This window comes from Nipponia nippon, unplaced genomic scaffold (genome assembly GCF_047370975.1).
Source record: "Nipponia nippon isolate SJK-2023a ecotype South Korea unplaced genomic scaffold, ASM4737097v1 scaffold_3, whole genome shotgun sequence".
Classification (NCBI taxonomy): Eukaryota; Metazoa; Chordata; class Aves; order Pelecaniformes; family Threskiornithidae; genus Nipponia; species Nipponia nippon.
The window spans coordinates 69242445-69264581 of NW_028262347.1; the positions used below are offsets into that span (position 1 = coordinate 69242445).

Below are 22137 nucleotides of genomic sequence, written 5' to 3' on the forward strand. Positions count from 1 at the left end.
AGACGTCTTCTCCTTAAAGCAGCTACTCCTACTAGCCAGGATAAAACATTAAGACTGGTATAATGAAACGTTCTAATAATAAGACTCCTACAGTTTTGTGCTTTCCCTAGCCAATGCATCAGGGGATTTAGAAATGGATACACAAGCAGATAATCTGAGCATGCTCCCTTACCTAAAACTTTGCACCTTGAAGGATCCCTGAGTTTTACACCAAGTTCTACCTGCAGTGACCTTGGTGAATCTTAAGTCCTCGTAAAAATAGGTGACATAATTAATGACTGGATTAATTATGGATGATGATTTTTTCCCCAGGGTGGATTGTTGGTTAAGAAAGATAGCAAGGTATTGGCAGCAGAAAGGGCAAAACCTAAAATTTGTGCTTTCTTGCCTTTCCACTCAACTCCCACTGAGTATGTCCAGAGTGTCTGGTAAGGACAGCCTGGAGACTGCCTTCAAAATCTGATTCACGTGCTCTGCTGTTGGTGATCCTTTAAATTCAGCACAAGGCATTGCCAGAATGGCCATTTTGAAGCACCTGGCATGCCCCAGGGCGCAGGGCAGGGAGCGCCCCTCCATGTGCCACCAGGCAGACTGGTCGCTGGGGTAGTCTATAGCTGGCTGCAAGGAGCCATGAGGCTGAAGGAGGAGCATGTCATGTTTAAGTCTGCTCCAGAAACAAGTGTTTTGCAAATGATACAGACATCGCCATTAGGCTATTGCATATGGGAAGAGTCTGTCTCTCCTCCACCATATGCGAATGTCGACTGAGATATGTGACACTCTTCACAGGTCTGTGAGATAGTTTGGGTGCTATGATGATGATGATCTCTGTTCCTGTTTAGCCCAAGCCTTGCTGTCTGCCTACAGATTGTTTCCTCTTTCTTTTTGCAGGCTTTTTAGTGCAATTTTAGAACAAGCAACCAAAGCAGATGGGGGGAATTCAATAGGAGGAAAAGGTGCCGGATTTGATGTTAAAGCACTGCGGGCTTTCCGAGTATTACGTCCGTTACGGCTGGTGTCTGGAGTTCCTAGTAAGTAATGTCATTGTTTTTCTTTTATGTATGTCTGTGGTGTGACGTGGGACAGCAGTAATTTGTGTAACAGTTTTGAAGATGGAGCATGATGCAGATTATTTTTGGTGTGTGTGGGAGGCCTTTTTTCAAATTAATGTAGATTCATGATAAATGTGATATTAATCAAAGGATGACCAAACTAGAGCTGAAGGGCAGTGAAAGTTTCATGGTACCTCAATCTGATTGTGCAACCTTTGTAACAATGACAGTGGGAGATCCAAGATTTTCATTATTTCAAGCAAAAGATCCTTTAAATAATTGTGAAGTCACAGTGCATTGTTGGTATTATAAATACTTGACCTTGATGGAAATGCTGTATGGTCATTTGTGTTGATTTTGGAGGAAGAGGAGCTTTTTCATTAAAATTGCATTTTCCTCTTTGCATGTGATGTTCTGATCAAGAGCGCTGGGAACAATTAAGAACCACCAGGACATAGGGCAACGACACAGTCATGTTCTCTGTTAATCTTATTTGTTTAAATTATTTGTAATGCCTCTGAGAAAGTCCTCAAGCAGCTTTTGATAGTCTAACATCCATTTTCTTATTTACAATGAAGGTATGAGTAACTGGAAGTCTGGTAATTCTAATGTGATGGTGGAATACGCACATCACAGTGTGAGAGGATTATATCATTTGGCCTGAGAGTTTTTTATAGATGGGATATATTGGCCTTTTGGACAGAGGGTTAGTTGAAAGCTGTCATTGCTTTCCGCGTTTATAGCAATGAGAGATGTAGTTAGCAGGAAAGGAGTTAATCTTCTCCAGAATAGCTGTGGAGAGAGCTTTGTTTATTTTTATTTGGGGAGCTTGCTAGTTTGATACCTTAAAGTACTTCTAACCTTAGTCATTCAAAAACCTTGAGTCAAGTTACCATAAACTCTCTGAGATAATCTTCAAAATAATGATTTATTTGTTAGGGAAAAAAAGTGTGAGGTTCTTTTTCTTTGGCTTGTTTTCTGACCCAGTAGGTTATATTAAAGTCATGTTTGCAGGCTTTTCTCCACAACCATAAAGGGTAGAAACTTTTGAAATGAGAGGTAAGAATCTTTGTGGGAGGAGCTGAAGCACTGCTAAAAGCAAAAAATACTGAGACAATTGACAGCACTACTATTTGGTCTCACAAAAAGCCATGCTTGGTAACCTGTCTGCAAGGCCTCAGCTTGTGCCCAGCTTGGGGTTACTTTGGGCATCAGTGGGTGAGTAGGAAATATTGAAAAGTAAATGCTATCTATTAGGCAACTAAGGACCTTCCCCTCTGATACAGAACTAACATCTACTATTTATGCCACCTCTATTTGGGATTACTGCATGGGCTGATTCATGCAGACAATCATGTACCGTGCGATACCTTCAGTCCATTCAGAATGCAGCTCTGCTTTTGGCCAGATTTTTCTCATGAAGTGTATTCTATCTGTGGTCTTCAGTCTGCACTGGCGCCCACTTAATTCCTGGCTGTAAATTAATGTTTTGTTGTTCTTTCCTAGTCCTTCTCTGATCTAAGTCTTTTGGTGCTTTCTAGTTGCGTGCCCACTGTACGGTAAGGGGAAGGCACTTGAGTTTCAACATCTATGAACTGGAGCATTCTTGGTGAGATGCTGCTTACTCTGGGACGTATTCCGAGAATTGTTCTGACATAGGCTGAGCTTAACTGTGCTTATAGTTCTTGCTGTTTTGGAGAGCAACATGTGTTCCCCAAGACAAAGGGATTTTGTTACTGCTGTTCAAGTCTCTTGACAAGTGCTCTTAGAGGACCAGAGGAAGCTGAGGGAGCCAAATGTGACACAGTTCATACCCATATGCATATATGATCTCGATCCCAGTGTAGACTATCTAATCATCCATTTGTGGGTTTTCTTATCAAGAGAATTAATTAATTTGCACCAGAACAGAGCAAGGGAGCCTGGTGCATGCTATCGAATATTTGGTCTAGGCAATGAAATGCCAGTCTAGTGTGAAGCAGGCAAACCATCAACTGGACCTGACAAACATTCTCTATTAGATTTTATGGTTTTGACCAGGGACATATTTATTGAACCAGGCTTCTTTGGGGCTTGTGTGGCTTTCAGAAAGCCTCCTGAGGTCTGTAGCTAATACAGCTTTAATCTTCACTGTGCATTTTTAAATTGTACAACTGCCTGTTGATTAGCCTAGATAGATGTTATCACATCCATATGTATTAGAGCGTAACTTTTCTCATGAGGCCTTTTAGAGAAGATTGTCTAAATAGTACATTACAGGACTACATTATTACATAATAAGTTAGTGCAGAGGTTTAGAAGTCAAATCTCTGCATCTCATTCAAGTTCTGTCCTTGAGACATTATAAACACCCGTGGATGAGTTACCAACATTGCATTGGCTGTGTTTTGCCATCCATAAAAAAATGCCTTTTGCTTCCTTCCCCTTCCAAAATGTAGCAGACTTTTGTCTGTGAGGAGATGACCCACACAGATTTGTCCTAAAATTACATAAATGTTACATGCACTTCTTCTTCTTCTCTCTCAACAGACTCTGTAAGTATATGGAAGCGGCATTTCATTAGTAAAAGGGGATCCTCTGGGTCATTGGCAGCCGCCTTCTGCATGGAAAGCCCAACATCTGCTGCTTGGCTTGAGGTCCAGATCTAACTACCACTATTTGGAAAAAAAGACAAGTGTAAAGCACAATAATTCTTATAAACCAAATTTATGAAGCACATGGTGAATTTTTGTACGCAAATCTTAAACTCCTCAGGATTGGGTTGGGAAATAGGTTGTCTGAGGTGGGGAGATTGGCTTGCAGCATGGAATAATTTTTTCTGAGTCAAAAGGAGTTTGCGTGGGTTTTTTTTCCCTCTGGCTCAATCCATAGAAAATAATCCAATTTAAAAGGGACATCTTTTGTATACAGGTTTGAGCATTGAAAGACCTGTTTCAGAATACAGAGAGTTTCCACATAAGTATGATTAGAAGTAGGGGAAAACATATGAATTGCCATCTAAAGTAAATTACTAGTGTCTGCATTTTGCAGATAGGGACTGAAGTTCAAGGTTTAACACTTTCAGAAGTGGCCTTCTAATTCTATATGTCTCATATTGGCCTCCAGTGCTAGATACCTGGGCCAACACGAGTATCTGAAAGTTTCAAATAGATGGATAGAGGACGTTAGCCTCAGAGCTGAGAATCCCTTTTTTGTAAGTCCCATCCATGCTTAGTTCCTGGGACTTGGCTGTCTTTTGCCAGAAAACGTCTCAGCTGTGTAGCGAAGAATTCAGGGACTGTTCAGCACAGAAAGTGATTCATCTGCAAGCAAAGTTGGTTCACCCACAGGCAGACAAGCAAAGGTACCTTTGACAGTCTTTGTTAGGATCAAACTGTCCCAGCCCCAAAATTACTTTAGTGCATCCTAAAACCAAAAGGGTTTGAGGTCATGAATTCAGCAAAGCCTGAAGACTACGTCTGGATGACCGTCATGGGCAAGTAAATATTTCATAATCTTTAAGAGAACAGATGATACTTTTATTCTTTGTGGTTATATGGACATTCACAAGACCACTTGTCATAAGGAAGGAGGGAGACATCTTGTTTAAAAGATGAGACAGACATTTTTTACCCATGTCGCAAAAGCAATCATAGTGTCATGGGAGAAGCCTTCAAAGGCACTGAATTTAATATCTTTGGGTTCCCATTACACCTTCAAAAATTGGTGTTAAGTATTTCTACATTTCCAAGCAGTGCAATAGGGATTGATTGGTTTTTTTAAAAAAAAACAACGACAACAAAACCAAACAAAAAGTAGTTTGAGTTCCTTTCTTGAAAACTTTTTTTATAGTGAGAAGTACAGTTTTTGTTGTGACTGTGTGAGGTGCATGGCAGAGCAGTAGGTTAGATACTTCCCATAGCTCTCATTCCAGTGCTGACAGTTGCTTTGTGAACAAAACAAAATTTAAATGGGATAATTAAGCAAACTTTTTTTTTAATTATTTCTAACTTTTTTTAAAGTTATACTGCTGCTGGAAAAATTATCCACTCCCAGTTTGTTTAGCCTGGCATTAACTTGTAAATTAATGGTGAATATTTTCAAAAGCACATAGATGATTTAGGTTTCACAGTGGTAAGTCACTTTCGAAAATTAGGCATAAGCACTTTATATCATTGATATGCAGGCCAGACTTCACTGTTCAACTATTCTGTTACTGTCATACTAGCCTAATTCTTGTAGTGCATACTTTATTTCAGTTGCTGAAATAACTTTACTGGTTATGTACCAAAGCAGTCTCCTTGGGGAAAAAAAAAAAAAAAAAACCCAAAACAAAACCCAACACACCAAACAAACAACAACAACAAACAACAACAACAACAAAAAAAAACCCAAACCAACAACTTCACATATGCATTATAGCACCCATCTTAATGTGACATTGAGATCAATATATTGGCTTGAGAAAGGAGAGAGAAGGAAACCAATTCCCTTGACGGACATAAGTAGACAAGTGCAAAATCAGCTTGTATACCAAAACTTAATCACTTCAGTGTCTTGGAAACTGTTACCCAGTATCTCCTTTGGCAGGAGTAAAGCATTGCAAAGCTTTCTAGGAACAGAATCAAGTCAACCATTTTATGTCAGGAGTTTTCTGTTGATTACTCTTCTATCTCCATTTTACATTATTAAATATTTTAAAACTTGTTTTAAACATTTTGTGCTTGAGGAGGGTAAATGAAGCATCTGATTTGGCAGTGAAGAAGCATGATCCAATTAAAAAAGAAAATCACTCCTGACTATTGGAAGGAGCAGTTACTCCCACACATGCTAACTCACGCCCATTTAACTCATTAAATTCCATATTATTCATACTGCACTTTTATTCATACTGTTCAATTATACTAGCTCATACATTCTGTTCATCCTCTTTACGTTGCACTTCGTCTTCATGTACCTACATTGTTGCCACTAGTTATTGCCTGCCTGATATTTGCTGAACTTAGTTTAAAAGCTCTTCTAGATAACTTGAAAGCCATATAATTTGAGTAGATGTTGTGATCCATACTTGTATTTTCAACAAGATCCTCTGCTGACCCCCCGGGTTTATGCGGGCAGAAGACCATAATATCCTTACCAAAGCTAGCGAGGAAACTTGACTGTTCTGCTAGAACAAAAACTTGCCATATTTTTGTCTTTTCTTTTTTTTGAAAAGAACCACAAAAAGCTAAGCCTGTGATGTGTTTAAGCTTCACTGGAGTCCCCTAGCAGGAGAGAGTTACTCAAAGGCAGTGTAGGTAGGTCTCTAGCACCAGTGCTTATGTGGTCTGCTGGAGATGGGACAGTCGCGCAACTGTGAAACAGAGGGTATGAGCAAATGAACCTAAGCCAGACCCTCCTCATGACAGTGCAATGTCTTTCTGTCAGTGAAACAACAGCATGTAACTGGCTGAGTATATTTTTTTTAGTTAAAATTAAATAAGACCACAATTTTTATGTATGAATGCCTAGAGATTACTACCTTTACATGCATTTAAATAACTAACTAGAGCAACTAATTTTTTGGAATGATGCCGTTGAAGTCCATGATTTCTCTGAGTTCATGTGAAAACTGGGCACCTTTAGACAAGGTAAATGAAAAATTTGGACATTTTTAGATTTTGGTCTGTGTCATTACAATTAGTCTTCATTTGCCCTGAAATGCTCTTCTCCGTGAAAATGTACAATGCTTTCTCAGTCCCAGCAATGTTCTCTACCCCATAGTCGTTGCAGTCTTTTCTCATTACCACAGTCTTTTTCCATCCTTATCCCGAACTCTCTGGCATTAATCAGATTGTTTCTTTGAACTTCGTAGTATGTAAGAAAGTATCCTGTCTTTACTTGCAATATCCTGATAGATCTGAGCCATTCAGGTGTGTATATATGATGCCACATTCACCACATACAGCAATGAAGATGAGAAGTAAAAAAGCCCCTGAGGGCTCTACGAGAAGAGTAATGCATGAGGAAAGTTTTGCCCATTTGAGAGATGCTGGATTGGAAAAGTCATCCAGCTGGGTTTGTAGTTAATTTGCCATGTTGCTGCAGGTAGGTGAAGCAAGGAAACCCCAGGGGTGATTGGACTGGTTTTTTTCTGTCTAGGTTTTGTCTGTGTGGGACACTGCATAAGTACATTGTGCATACTAAATTCCAGTCAGTTTTTGGGGAGAAGTAGGAGGAAAAGGCTTACAGATGCTTACAAGATGTTTAGGCTATAGTCTACATTTTCCAGTGAAGATTGTTCTTAACTCTAAGACTGGCAATATTTCTTTTTTTAAGCCCCTTTTTTATGGAGCATGATCTAATCTAACAATTTCAAATCATAGGGGACTTCTGTCTGTATGATCTCATAATTCAGAGATACCCCCCACTGAAAGAAAAGTATGAGGGGACTTCTATAGCAAAATACAGAGTAATTTACAGAGTTTAAGACAGTAGGGACATGTCAGACTCACCATGGTAATCCTCCTTACATAAGACTAAGCAAATCCTCTATCTCATGTTTGATTCCAGGACTCTGAATTTGCTCTTGAATGATTTATAAAAAATGGGGTTTTGATGCTTGTTGCCTATCAGAAGGCCTTTGAGTGCTGTGAGCTAGAAACTGGTACTATACTGAAGACTTAGTCTTCAGCTACACCTGATTTGGAGGTAGTGTACCTAACGGGGGGGAACAGACATAATGTTTTCTCTCGTGTAATCCTTATAAAGCTGAATTTGTCCAGAGGCCAAATTGAAGTCAGGTGTAATTGAAGCATCCTCAAAGCCACTCTACCCTGTGTATGGAGAAGGCAAGGGCAGTAGATAAGGATCAAACACCATGCAGAGATCCCAGTTCCTGCTGCAGGCACACTGCTCCGGAAACCTTATGTTCTGCTTGTGCTGTATAAAGCAGGGAGAATGAAATGGTGATTAACTACCCTCAAATGCCCTCTCCCAGGGGAAACTCACTATTCTCATTTGTAGCATCATGTCGACTTGGGTGTGCTAAACTACTTTACTGGAGGATGAGGATGGGACCTAGAGCAACTCTACAAGTTGTTAGTTCTTTCTGTATCTCGGCGTGCCGCGGTGACATTCGCCTTATTCCATCCCCAGCACCTGACTATCTGGCCTGTGATTGCCCTTCTGCTTGGGCTTGTGATGCCCTTCCCAGCCACTGAGTTAATGCAGCTCAGTCTATTGCAATGATTCCATTTTGCAGCTGTTGAAATAAACACACCTAATGCAGTTATTTGGCTTGCATTTGGGATTTACTTTTTTTAGTGCACAATTGAAATTTTCAACTGTAATTTCTCATTGTTTTCTGCACAGCCCAAGAAAATTAACACCACTTTATATAGTTGAGGAAATAATGTAATTGAGGTAATAAACACAGAGAATTCAAGAAATCCAAAATGACATCTCTTTTGAGAACCATGCATTTTTGGATTATGGCAAAGAAATGTGAACCGTTGGCTTTTTCTATACGTTGAATAGCACATATTAAGTCTTAAGTTTTAAGCAAATACTAACTGGCAGTCAGGAAGACAATTTTTTTTTTTTCAAAATGTGTATGCTTCTGGCAAAGTATAGTTGACAGTCATCTGTTTTGCACACGGTTTGTGTTTATATAGTGTCACTAGTGGAGCTAGGGGCTTAAATTTACTCTCCTGATGCACGTGGGGTTATGGTATAAACAGCATACCAGTGGAGAATTCTGTCCTACGTTTAATGTGAGGAGACAGGAGAAGCGGCCTGATCAAAGCTTCCAAAGTGTGAAAGGTTTGTGTGTAGGTAAAAAAGAGTAGAGTAAGCTGGAGGAGACAGTATACTTGGCAGTTTACTGCCACCAAACCTATATGATAAATGTCATTGACAACAGAGGGAATTGCTGCAAATACATTTGGGCAAAATTTGGCTTCCAAATCTTAATTCTGCCTTAAACTTTGTTGTTGTTGCATTTAATAATGTCAGCTTTTGCCAAGTCCAGTTCCTTTCTTTTCTCTGGGGCTCTAAAAGCTGTAGAAACGTGCTCTCAAGCAGATTTCTTATGTTCTCCTTCATTCTTGAACAGGACTTCTCAACCATCTGTACCATCTCTCCAGCACATACAGCACCATGTGAGGACAAGTTGCACCACCTTTCCCATGTCATTGCCTAGCTGTTTTTAATCTCAAGTGGCCAGTTTGTTTTGCTTTCATTACAAATGGGAAGGGAGTGGAGAAAAAAAGAGAGAACAGTCTGAACCAAATGTCCTCATTAAGCTTGTTTCTTCATAGTTAGCTTAAAACTCTACACATGCTTACAAGTCCTTTATTTACTTAAGTCACTGTTAGTCAAGGGAGTAATTTGATTCTAGCATAACATCTCCCATAGGTACAGATCATTCCTGTGAGTAGAGCTTACACAATCAGGACCTAAAGCATGTTTCCTTGAGTGGTACACCCTGCAGAATGGTGTAACTTATGGCAGAAGAGGTTAACTCAGTGTAGTAAAAAGGGGTTTGTCTTAATAAAGAAGATTACTCACAAAGGCACAGGCTTCTTGTTGTAATAAAGGTTTCTCTCATATTTAAGGAATGCCAATGAAAACGGGGAAATATTTATTATTTGATCTTGGCTATGTAGCTCTTTCAAAAATAGCACTAACTACAAATGTACCCAATAACTGTGTCAGCCTTTATCCTACCAATTACTGTGCATACTGGCATGATTATTCAACATGTCTTCACAACAGAAGAAAACAAAAAATCCCAATACCATAATGTGGGACCACATCAGGGTGTAGGCAGTCCCTTCCAACTGAAGAAAATAAAACCCACGCTGACATCAAAAAGCAGACATGGAGATAGTCAAAAAATCTTAGCTTGCCTTAGTAAGAGGTTTTTCAGAAGTGCTCTGGATGGATCAGACTTTCTTTCTAGCACCTTTTTTTTCATTCCTCTAGTAATGCCTAGAGTTCTCATTCAGAATGGGCATAGGGCATGGCTCTGGGAGAGAGCCCATGCCATCAAGATGCTTGTTCTAAAGCATCTGAAAATCTAAGAATACCGTCTGCTGTCTCCTAAGAACAGTTTGCATTGTTGTTTAGATATGCTTTTGTCTGGACCATAAAGGAGCGGAAGTATACATACAGATTGTAGCTAACTGGTGTCAGCAGAAGTGTGTTGGGTTCCCAGTTGCTCACTTGTAATTGCTGGTTGTTGCTGTCTCCATGATTGGCGAGGGAAGATATTGCTGTCCCAGATCAAAATAGTAAGGGTATGATCTACTCTGTTTTCTTCTTACATTCTCTCCCAGATGACATCTCTACTGCATCTGATGTTGTCCTAAGCTTACATCAAATGTCATTTCATACTTTGATTCCAATTGGCTAAATTTTGCATTGCTTATTAATTTAAGATCTTGTAAGGAATGATTTCAAGTCCTTTGTTCATTTTCTCTAAAATGAATGTCTATTAATCTGTTACTGAACTGTTGAGACTTTTCAACATGCCTGAAGCTTTTTCATCCTCTCTTGAAGAGGTGACTAACACACACTGGGTACCGTTTGTCTCAGAAGAAGACACAAGAGAGTTCATAGAAGAGTGTTTTGCTCAGGACACAAGGTGGTACATGGATGCTCCGTGACTCTGGCATTATTTGAAATAATCTGTTTGCCCCAGTCTTCCAAAAGCATTGTTAGATGCCTGTGGTCATTGTTGTGATTTTCACAAAACATTATCAAAATATCAGCAAAGCACAGAGCAGCAGACCAGTCAGTTCTCTCAACCAGTGAATACATTTCAAGTCTCCTGTTTAGTCTCCAAATAAATTATTTTTTTTCAGTGATGATCTGAATTTGTAATAATGTTGCATCTTGTACAAGTGCTATAAGAGGAAAAAAACCAAGGCACGCTGAACTGAGAGGAGGCAAATCTGAGGAAATATATTTAAAAATTTCAGTGGCTACATAAATCTATTGGGGACCTTCCCTGTTCTCTTTAATCTAGCTTCTCCAAAATCAGCTACTGCCTTCTGAGTTACGTCTGCTTGATATTACTGTGCTAGCTGAGAACATGAGAATATTGGCTGGTATGAACAACTAATAAACTTTTCCATGCTTAAGATGTTCACTGATGGAACAAATAATTTGTTATTCTGATCATGGGGAAGTATTGACCAAAGCCAAACTACAGCCCACATAACCCGCCCAGTCTCTTAACATTTTGTCAAAGTTTTCCTTCTGCCAGGGAAAAGGGAAGGAGATCAGACATCTTTCTTAATCTCCCTTTTTCCCAGAAGCAAATCCAATTCCTGTTTAACACATGTAACAATAACCTATCCCATATGGGTTTTGCCCTTTGTTGCAACTATTTTTTCTGAGTTGCCTGAATGGCTATGCTTCTTATTTTTTCAGTTTTAGATTATCTTCTCCTCCTTTGCCCTGCCACATCAATCACAATTCAGAAAACATCTGCTAGCCCTCTGCGAAGAATCTTTTTTTTTCAACTTTAGTAATGCTAAAGCTGCTTAACATTTTTACATCAGAAGCATTTTTGACAGAAAGTAGCTCATGGAATAAAAGAAATAGAAAAAATTATAAAAATCCTATTTTTGTCACTTTTTTCATAAGGCTTACTAAATTTTCTTTTCTTTAGGAGTGGAAAGATCTATAGAAATTCAATTTCATTATCAGATTACAAAAGTTCCTCTCTAAATTTTCTTCAAGCATCTCGTCTTTCAATCAGATACCATTCTTGCAGAGGGCTCCCCTTTTTGAAGGCAGTAGTACACACATGGGACACAGCAAATGCTATATATCTTAGAAGCGTAATCTGTTGGTTTGTTTTCTTTTGTATTGCTGTTGACACATTAAACTAGCAGCCTGGCTGACATTTCTGTCTTGTTTTGCGTTGGCTGTTGGGTTTAGTGATTTTTTTCTGTGGTAACTGCCGTTCTTCGCTGTTCAGCACGTTTCTGCAATTGACGTTTTCTCCTAGGTTGTTGCTGTACGTTGTTTTTTAATATGTATGGAAGTTAACAAAAGATAAAGTTCCTTTTAATCAGGTTTGATGTCTTGGTCAGAAATCAGACTAATATGTCATGTATCCATACACACAAGCTTTACAAAGGCCTGTTTTAAATGTAATAGCGCTGATGTTTAGTATAAACAGCGCCCAGTGAAAGAATTTAGGGTTGAGTCTCACCCTTGCCCTCACAATATAGGTGTGAAAATTTAAATTCGAGCTTTAGCCCATCTTTTGCTTTTCACATTCCAGTGTTGAGATCGTTATTTCACTTAAAGTCTTTACTTTGGAGGGGGCCAAATTCCACTCAGATTTGTATTTGTAGATTTCTGTATCTGTAAATAATTTAATTTAGCTGTTCATTTTGCAGCAGGAGAGCCTTATTATGATTCCCTTTTGACAGCTTATTATATGTAAAAGGAAATTCAAAATAAATAAATGTTTAGTTCCAAGGCATTCCAGCAATACATACAATCTGTACAAAAAAATCTTTTAAGTTGTGGAAGTGGTAAAGAAAGTTACAAAGAAAGTAAATACAAATAAAGAACCATTTTTTTCATCTGACAAATACATCTTTGTGAAAACTGCAACCATTAATTTTCCTGTCCAAACATACTGGAGCTACCTAGCGAGCTAAAGGAGGTTTTGCTTATTATATCAGAAGGCATTTTTTCCCCTAAAGCTATTTTATTATCTGATGCCTGCAAGCAGAGTTTTAAGTCTAATCAGATTTATAAAGATCAAAAGCAACAGTATTACTAGTGTGGAAAAGAAAAAAAGCTGGAGTTTTAGGGATTCTGAGATAAGAGTGTTTAACCACTCAATAGATGAGTCCCTAAATCCAAACCTCATCTTAAAACTAAGAGGCAAAGTTGTTCAGATTTGTCTGGCCATGTCTTTTCAAGGATTTTGGCATTGTACCGTGTATTTTCATTGACATCATTTTTAGTAGTTTAAAATGAGAAAACAAAGCCCACGTGTGCATCAAGACAGTAACACAGCAGTGATCACACATTGTGTGGTTCACATAAATTCTTTCATTACCTGATCGGGCAACTTTCTATTTTTAGGTTCTCAAAATATTCGTGAAAACCCAGTATGGCAGTGATTTTGACAATGTAATGCTATGTCTCTCCAGAGCTTAGTCCCAACTATGCCCATTAAGCACTATCCCAAGTTAAGAGGTGGGGTGGGTTTCCTTCTCCAGGGCTATATAGCCTGTGTTTGTTAGATGCCATGCTGCGCTTCTACATAGATGGCCATCCAAAAAGAAAGTTTTAGGGTTTATCCAGTATTTTGTTGCACTTTTTGTATCGTGAGAAAGTAAAACTTAGTATAGCTCATGGTATGCCAGTTGTAATAGGCTTGGAGTGTTTAACCTGCAAGAAGATCAAATTTTGTCATCAATATATTTTTCTCCAAGTACTACAAGACTGTAATATTATCATCCCTGGATGCACTTTTATATTTGCAGGATCCCTGTTAACGTTTGTTACCTTCCTAGCTTTTGCCTTTTCTAAACCTGTTCACAAGTGATAAGTTAGAGCATCAGGAGAACATCAGGCAACTAAAAGATTCTTTATTATTTATAAGACAGAAAGGATTATTTAGCAATGAACAAAAGGAGCTAATGTCCACTTAACCAGAGAAGTACGAGAATAAACAGTTAAAAATAACACTGCTCATGCCCCTGAGAGTTTGGCAACTTTACGAAGGCATTTGTGCTCCACTTAAATGCTGGTACATGCACAATTGAGACTCAAGTGTTCTGAGCCCATTTCTGTTGCCGTGATGGTTTAGCAGTTACAGGTGTCCCTAGTTCCTTCTTTCAAAAACTACATCCTTAGGACACAGTAATGTGTGTAGTCATTCCTCAGAGCTGTGTACAAACAGCATCTGGCATTCTGAAACAAAGCTCTTTCCTCATTATCTCAGTTCAGAGGTTACTTAACTATTGGTTTCGGGGGGCAGGATGGTTATGCTCACTTGACCAGACTAATGACAGTACGGCATTTTGACACGTTCCTATACAAGTTTTCCGACTGAATCCAGTGGCACAGGACTAGACCAAAATTTGCTTCTGTACTGGAGCTTGAAAGACTGTTCTCTGTCACAGCTGTGCTTGAGCAAGAAAAAATTAAAAAAAGGGGAAGTGTGATGGATCATTTCACTGAGAACTGATGCAGTCTTCTGGCCAGACCGTCTTTGGTTTTGCATAGCTCTGTAGGGAGAGGGGCAAATAAAAGTTCTTCCTATTTGTGATCCTTGACAGTGGTTAAGTATAGGTAAAACCTTTACAATGAGTGCAAGAACTATTTTCTTAGATCCTATGATCATCCTGTCAGCAGAAAATCAAAGCTGTTTCCTGGGAAAGGGTGACAGCTGATCCTTGCCGGCCTAGGAATGGGCAGGGCTTCTGCATGCCCTTTACCTGCCTTACTTTCAGTCCGTATTTAGGAATCCCTGTCTGGCAGTGAATACTTGAACTCATCCTCCCCCCTCTCAGCATAAGACTACTTTACAGCACACTGTGGTCCTTGTTCAAAACAGCCTCAAAATTAACTTACTGAACTTCATTTGTGGTTTTGATCAAAATGGTCTTTTTTCTGTAACGTGCAATTTTCAGTAGGCAGTTAGTTGCCACTTTTCTCTCCATGCTCCTTCTCTATACACAGGTAGGTGCATGGGAGGGACACTGTGCCTTTTTTTTTTTTTTACATTGAAAGTCTGTAGATCTTGCCTGGACCTCATCCTCAGCTGAACTGAGCTAGGATCAAACGGCTGGAGAATAAAGTTGAGCGTGTAGGAGCTACCTAATCTCTTGAGAATGGAAAGATGAGCAAGATCAGCAAACAACTTTCTTATAAAGTGAACGCTTACATATTTTGAACAAAAAGCTATTAAAAAAGGTTAAAGCCCCCCAGGAGGAGAGAGAGATGCTTCTACGAGTAGTAGTAGAGGTTTCTTCCGGCAGAGAGGTAAAGAGCCTAAGGCAGTGTGTACATTTATCCAACCATCCTCCTCAGGCAGCCAAAAGCTGGGGCTGTGTGGCCACTATGCTGAGGGCAAGCTGTATTGTTTGGCTGTCTAAGTTAGGTCACTGACAAGCAGAGGATACTGAAGATGCATTGCTTCCCAAGAGAAAAGGATCCAGAAGGAAGAGTTGGTGTTTGTTGTGGCTTTTGTTTTTGTTCTGCTGTTCCTTTCTCACCTCAAAGGATGAGGCAAGGGCGGTATTGCAAGATTTGACAAATATAAAACAATTGTGTTCGCATACACATGCCCGTTTGCATGAATCTCCTTTTGTGTGTGTGTCTGTATTTCAGTTTGAAAAGTCAATGAAAACATGGTTTAAAAATAGAGGAATGAGAACATTGGGAGCAGATGCCAAAACTTTCTTTTTCTCTTCATTCCAGCACATGGTTTTGAATTGTATGTTCGTATATGTTTAAAGGGCTTTACCTCCTCCAAAACAGTCACTGTTCAGCTTGAAAAGTGTCTTTCCTAGTTTTTCTTTCTTTTCACTTCAGGTGGTTTTCTGTCCTGTGTTGTGTCTTTCCTTCCTATTCCAAGATCTTCTGTATTATTCTTGAAATAGAAATGATATCTGCAGCCCCAAGAACGCTGTACTACACCCACAGAGTTTGCTTTATCTAGCAATCTGCCACTAGTATTTTGAGACTCCAGCAAGACAGTAAAGGACTACTTCCCTGAATTGTTACTGTACAGCTGTCCTTAACTGAACTGTGTCGTATGAGTTCCCTTTGCAACACTGGTGAAGAAAGTCCTCAATGTTTTCCTTCACAGATCATTGCAGATATACTTATCTAAGATATCTTGCCATGACTGTGGACTGTTTTGTGATAAAAACGTCTTGTCATTTTCCAGGCTTCCTTTAAAATTGGTATAAAACCTTTCATATTTATGAATATTTAATGTTTTTCAATTTTCTTAGCCAATGCCTATGTTCATTAAATGATAAACATCCACTTTGGGGAATATTACTGGTTATATTGCTTGTGCTTTGGAAATAGAGATAATTGTAGTGGCAATCTCTTAGTGTATCATCAGAAATAACTGTGATTTGTGGGTAGGCCTAGCTTGTGGCTGGGGATGGTGCATAAAATCTACCACTTAAGAGTGGTTCCCAGAAGTGATCTGACTCAGGCACTGTGCTGAGTCACAAATCCTCCCCTGCTTCCTCCTTGCCTTGAAGAAAGTAGTAGTTTTCTTCTGAACTATATTAGCAGAAAAATAATTACCTCCCACACCCTTGGCACTGGCTTAAGTATGAAAATCTGTGTGTGTGTGTATGTATCGGGGGGGCGGTATGGAAGGAGGTGAAAGTCCTCTTTTTTCCCTTTTAATCCTGCTCATTCCCAGAAGGTCATTTGTATGAAATTGTGCCTGCTCATACTCCTGGTTCAGGCAACGCCATGGTGTAGGCAAAATGTAGCCCTGCAAAACTAATAAAGGAGTAGACTCAGGATAAGCTTTCTCTGAAGATCTGACTACTAATAAGATTAGAACAGGAAACGACCCTGTTCAGCAAACCAAGTTTGATCCAAAATTGAAGACACATGAAAATGTGAGATAGAGCTGTGCTTGGAAAGGCCCAAATGTTTTTTCTGAGACCAACCTACCATTAGTTTCCTTGGATATGTGCCACAGTGCAACAATGCCAAGTGCATTCTAGCAGCTGGGTCCGGTGTACAGGGTTTTTTGTGCCATCTTGCTGAGCATTGGTTGAAATCCAAAAAAGCTTGTAAGTACACAATGGGGTATGTAGGTAATCCTATTGCTTTAGGTGCAGACACTTACATGCTTAGAGATAAGCACGTTCCTCAGTAACTGCCTGAATTGATGAGACAGCAACCAGCGCCTCTCATGGTTGTCTTCCTGAGAGAAAAATACTGCATCATATAACAACTCTAAAACACCTGCAGCATCCCTAACAGTGTATTTCCCATAGCTTTGAGAAAGATCAATGTTGCTTGGTATAAGCTCTTTTCCTTCTCTCTTCCCCATTCTCTCTACTCCCCAGTTGTGCCCTAAACCTTTGGCTCAACACAGTCTTCTAGAGGCTGAAAAGGGCTTGACCTGCTATAAAAAGCAATGTTGTTCACATGTAATAAATACTTAAAACGTTTTATCAGTGTAAATAAATGCTAAATTCTGTGAGCCCAGGGAATTGCATTAACGTGTTTTGCTTACTGAAACATTTATGGAGTCAATGTCAGCCAACAGAATGCAGCCAAGAGGGTTTTTTTTTAAATGTAAACTGAAGTGCTTTTAGAATAAATACTAAGAGCTGTTTAAGATCTTCAATTATTAACAGAAGAAAAGCGCGGGCTGAAAAACTGCAAACAATCCCTTTTGTGGCACTTTCCCTAACCTCTGTGAAGTTACCTCTTTGTCCAGCCTGGAGTGACCTGCTCAAGGCAGATACTGTGCCTTCATGGATGTCTCTAGAGTGTCTAGCATACGGAGAGAGCTTCCACAAATGAATAAGTACATTTAGAATGCCAAATATTTGAAAACCATTTATTTTTATATTTACTTGCTGGGACATAAATTCAGGACTCTGTGGTTATGGTTGGCCAATAATGGCATTGCCAGCCTCTGTACAGCAGTGTAAAAACAGCTTTTCACTCTGCTGTGGGAAGGCAGTTATTGGCATCACCTACTCGAAATCCAGATGCCAGCTTTTTGGTCTGATCAGGTCACCAGGCATTCTGATTTAATCATGATTATAAGCTGCACAGCTCATTGCTAGGAGTGCAAGCCTTACCTCCGCAAGGGAGAAGATGCCAAAGATGTGCAATGATGTATTAGAGAGAGCATCAGGCAAGTGGGACTGTATTGCTCCTATATTGTGAGCACCCATGTTCGGTGATATCTGTGCATCGCAGTGTGCAAAGATTAAGAGCATGCATGGGTTGGGATAGAGAAGTCATTTTTTTATAACTTCAACTGTCTTTTCTTCCTCTGCACTGGGAAAGAGCATGTGAAAGTGTGCTGAAGTTCTCACCATTGGTTAGAAAAAGCTGTGCATCTGCATGTAAGGGGATGATCCGCCTTGATTTACCCTGATCAGAAATGCATCTGATCATCCAGACACTGATCTGCACCTCTCAGATTTCAGGACACAGATTTGATGTGTTTTGAAGCATGTGGGGTTTTAATTAAAAAAAAAAAAAAATCTCTGTTCTGCCTACCTATGGCTCTCCCCCAGTCCTTTAATCCTTCTTTATCTGCTCTCTCTGTTCTCCCCCCTTGCTACTACACCAACTTTTCTGATTGTCCAGGCCTGGTTCTTCATGCAACTCCCTGCAACAGCTATTCATGTTGCAAGTGGCTGCCTGAACTGAGAATAATAAAGTAACTTACTGGCAGCTGCTGTATTGCAGCAATAAGCTTGACAGCAATGCGGGAAGCATGGTGGTGCACATATATCCCTTGCCCTTCTACAGGTAGCATTCGTTACATCTTCTGAGAGGACATTTCTAAAGTTGCTGCATAGTTAGAGGTTTTGAACTTTTAGAAACTTTCTGAAGACTTTAATGGTAATGTATGTAAGCTGGCTAATCAGTGGAATCATCTGGATTTAAAACTAGACTGCCCTAACAGGGTACTGCACAGCACACACATCAATTCATGCTAACACTATTCAGTAGCTCACTACTTCTTTAAAGTTGGTTTATTATAGTCAAGAAGCTTTTCTCTAATTAAGCTAGCTGAAGCTCCTGTAAATCTTCTGGTGGTACATGTTCCCCTTGACTGTCTAAACACCTTTTCATCTCATGTTTATGGTGCAAGCCTTTGATTTCACAAGCAGTGCTTTGTTAACACGAAGGGCATTGGTTTGTGCAGTTGTTCTCTTTTCTGGATATCTGTAATACACTGAAGCACTTTCATGGCATGGGTGATAATGAAGCTACATGTAAGATGAGAGAGCTTTTTGTTCATCATTGTGTCTGTCCTCACTACCCTCTCAAGAGTACTGGGTATATCCTATGATGAATAGTAAATCAATTAATAATAATAATTAAGAGTAAATTACATAAGGCCTGGTATTAGAGCTCTTGACCTTGGAATCTTGGCTACATTTTAGATTAACAAGGCTCCTAAAATCACTAAAAATGATGGAGGGCTTTATTTGCTTTTGCGTAACTTTATTTGAAGCTACAAATATTTCAATCTGCAAAGTTATGGGGTTTTTTTTCAGGTTCATAGCCATCTGTAGTCTTTTAACTTTCTTGTATGTTGTTTGGGAGAAGGTGAGACTTTTTTTTTAATTTTCTGGTGAATGTTACATTTTTGACTGCTGTAAGTATTGGAGTGATGTTGATACGGACTACAATTTGGTTTTGTACATATTTGGAGTTAGTAGACTGAATGAGGAGAAAAGGTTGAATGCCTCATGTAATCATGGCAATATTTTTTTTGCCAAAGACATTGCTTATCCAGAGTAAGTACCTAGAGGCAACTGAATGAGCAGGACATCCCACTCTTGTACAGGATGAGTTTTGATCCTGTCAGTATCATACTACATGTAAGGATCTCTTTGTGAAAGTCAGAATATTTCATGCTGAATATCACTCCCTTTGGATAGTAGCGTGAACCATTAAGAGATAACTGAACTGACTGCAGACACCTGAAAAACTGTTCTGACTAGAAGGATGCTAGTAGCCAGCTTTGCATTACTAGCAGGCAGCGAATGATCTTGCTGGCCTGGCAGCTGATGCCACCTTTGGTTGCTTCTGCTGCATTCCACAGTTGCTGGGGAGCAAACGCAAAGTCTCAGCCTTAGTTGTGAATTGACAAGTGGATTGCCTATGAGTGAAAGTGCTTGTCAAGAGATGTGTCATCCTTATTAGAAAGTATTTAAATTAGTAAAAAAAAAAGTAATAAAAATGAAAATCTAAGATCTTAGATGATAGATTTTAAACATTAATAGTTATCACAAACTCTCTTGGCAGATGTATAACAGACATTTACAACTCATGAATCATATTTTTCAAAAATCACAGCTAATATCAACTTCTCTGAGGAGATGACAGCATTTGCAGGAGACACTAATAGCTTCTGGCTCTCAGTCATTGCAAAATCATGAGCTCGTAATTGTTCTGATCTGGCTATTTGTAGACTATAGAGTTCTAGAGGTCTCTCAATACTTCCAACATTAATAATTTGCCAGTGACAGTGGTTGCCATCACTGTGATAATAACTTTAAGGCCTTTGTAAATGCAAATCCTTACTAAAGGCTTATGAGAGTGGCGTTGTTATTCTGGTTTTACAAATGAGGAGAAGGAGACACAGAGAAGCCCATGAATCTGCAGCTTGAGTTAACTGTATCTGAAGGTACAGGTGCTTAGCACTTTAGCAAACTTGTCTCCAAGCCACCTTCCCTGGACCATCCTGGTAATGTGTGGCTTACTCGTGATTAGGACTTACACCAGTCGCATGCCTTAACAACCGCCATGTAATAGTATTTTGTTCATCCCCCCTTCTGGGGACCTGAACGACCTCTGTTATAGAGTGATCCCTAAATCCCGGGGCAAAACCAGCACTGCTGGTTCTGACTCTCCCGCTGTTCAGACTGGAGGAAGGTGAGGTGGATCTGAAGTGCAGGGAGATCCTAAGAGGGCAGGAGCTCCCAGTCAGCATGGGTTTGTTGGGCCTTCAGCAGCTCAGGCTCTGCCTGAGACTGACTTGACCTCTGGAAGAACCCAGAATCAGAGTAGGGACACGATTTCAGTTTGCCACCTCTCCCCATGCTCTGGGGTGCAGCTCTGTGGTACCCCAGCATTTGCTTTCTTGCGTGTCTCACTGTTGTTCTTGTCCTGCCTCAGTTCTGGTTGTTCTTTGTTTTTTCCATGCTTTAACTCTCCTCAGTACTGTCTGGGGATCAGCTTAGGTCTGGCTTTTAAGAACAGGCAAAATAGCTAATGTATTCCCTCCCCGGGGTGGTGGTATGTCAGTGACAGGTGAGGTAATACCTCTTTTACTTTAGTCTGTGATCTAGGCTGCAATGGTAAACTTGTGAAATGTTGGGGATCTTTTAGAGGGAGGTGATCTGTAAATGTACGTCTTTACATCATCAAGATAATGAGTTCGGGTGAGGGGGAATGAAATAAAAATGACGTATTATTGTGCAATTTATAGCCTCTCTAAATTTTGTTCTCTTGCTGATAAGTGCTTCCTTCTGTTCTCTCTGCAGGTCTCCAGGTGGTTTTAAATTCAATTATCAAGGCCATGGTCCCTTTGTTGCATATTGCCCTGCTGGTGCTGTTTGTCATTATTATCTATGCCATCATTGGACTGGAGTTATTCATGGGGAAGATGCATAAGACCTGCTATCATGTGCAAGGGGGACTTATAGGTAAGAGGAACACTATATCATGCATACAAAAATTTTCTGAGGGAGGCTTTTCTCTTATATAATGAAGCATTTGTGCTGGTGCAGGAGACGGGTGGCGGTTGCTCCCTGCTGTGTACCCGTTTGGGGTTTCACAGTGGTGATTCCTTTGTTCTGCTCCTTGGATATGAATCACCTTTGATGTAGAGAGACTGTCTCTAATGGTGAGAGTTTAGCTTGCTCATCTTGGGCACTCAGTTGTTGGCCTGTCTGTAAAGGCTACAAGCAGAACTGTCAATTCCTGCTGAACAGAGTGGTGGACTTTTTAATGTGGACCTTTGGCACTACAAGCCAGCCTGAGTTCTTTAACAAATCTCGCAGAGGCTAAAGCAACACTGAAGTAGTGATGATTTCACCACTAGTAGACTGAGCTGCAAATGAGATGGCATCACAGAAATGAACAACTCTTATATTTTATTATTAATCTTGTACACAAATACCTCTTCATTTTAAAAGGGTATCATTGTAAAGGAATATCTAATTGAGGCCTAGAAGCCTTTTTTTTTTTTTTTAATCACAGGCTGCAACTGTAGCTAGAAGTGCAGCTAAGAAGAAAGGAAAAGTGTATTAATGGGAAGAAACTTTTTTACACCAAATCCATCAGGAAAGAACTTTCAAATTATTTACAGAAAGAAATATTCATGTTTCAAAATAAT

At 39.7% G+C, this 22137-nt stretch overlaps 1 protein-coding gene across 29 annotated transcripts in view; it reads left to right on the plus strand.

The window, feature by feature from the left end:
* CACNA1C (calcium voltage-gated channel subunit alpha1 C) overlaps nt 1–22137 on the plus strand; it is a 487583-nt gene that overhangs the window by 288947 nt on the left and 176499 nt on the right. For all 29 annotated transcript variants that reach the window (XM_087765448.1, XM_087765421.1, XM_087765445.1 and 26 more), the window contains 2 exons: nt 892–1031; nt 21284–21445. In XM_087765448.1, coding sequence (XP_087621574.1) covers nt 892–1031; nt 21284–21445 — 302 coding nt within the window. The remainder of the gene's footprint in view (nt 1–891; nt 1032–21283; nt 21446–22137) is intronic.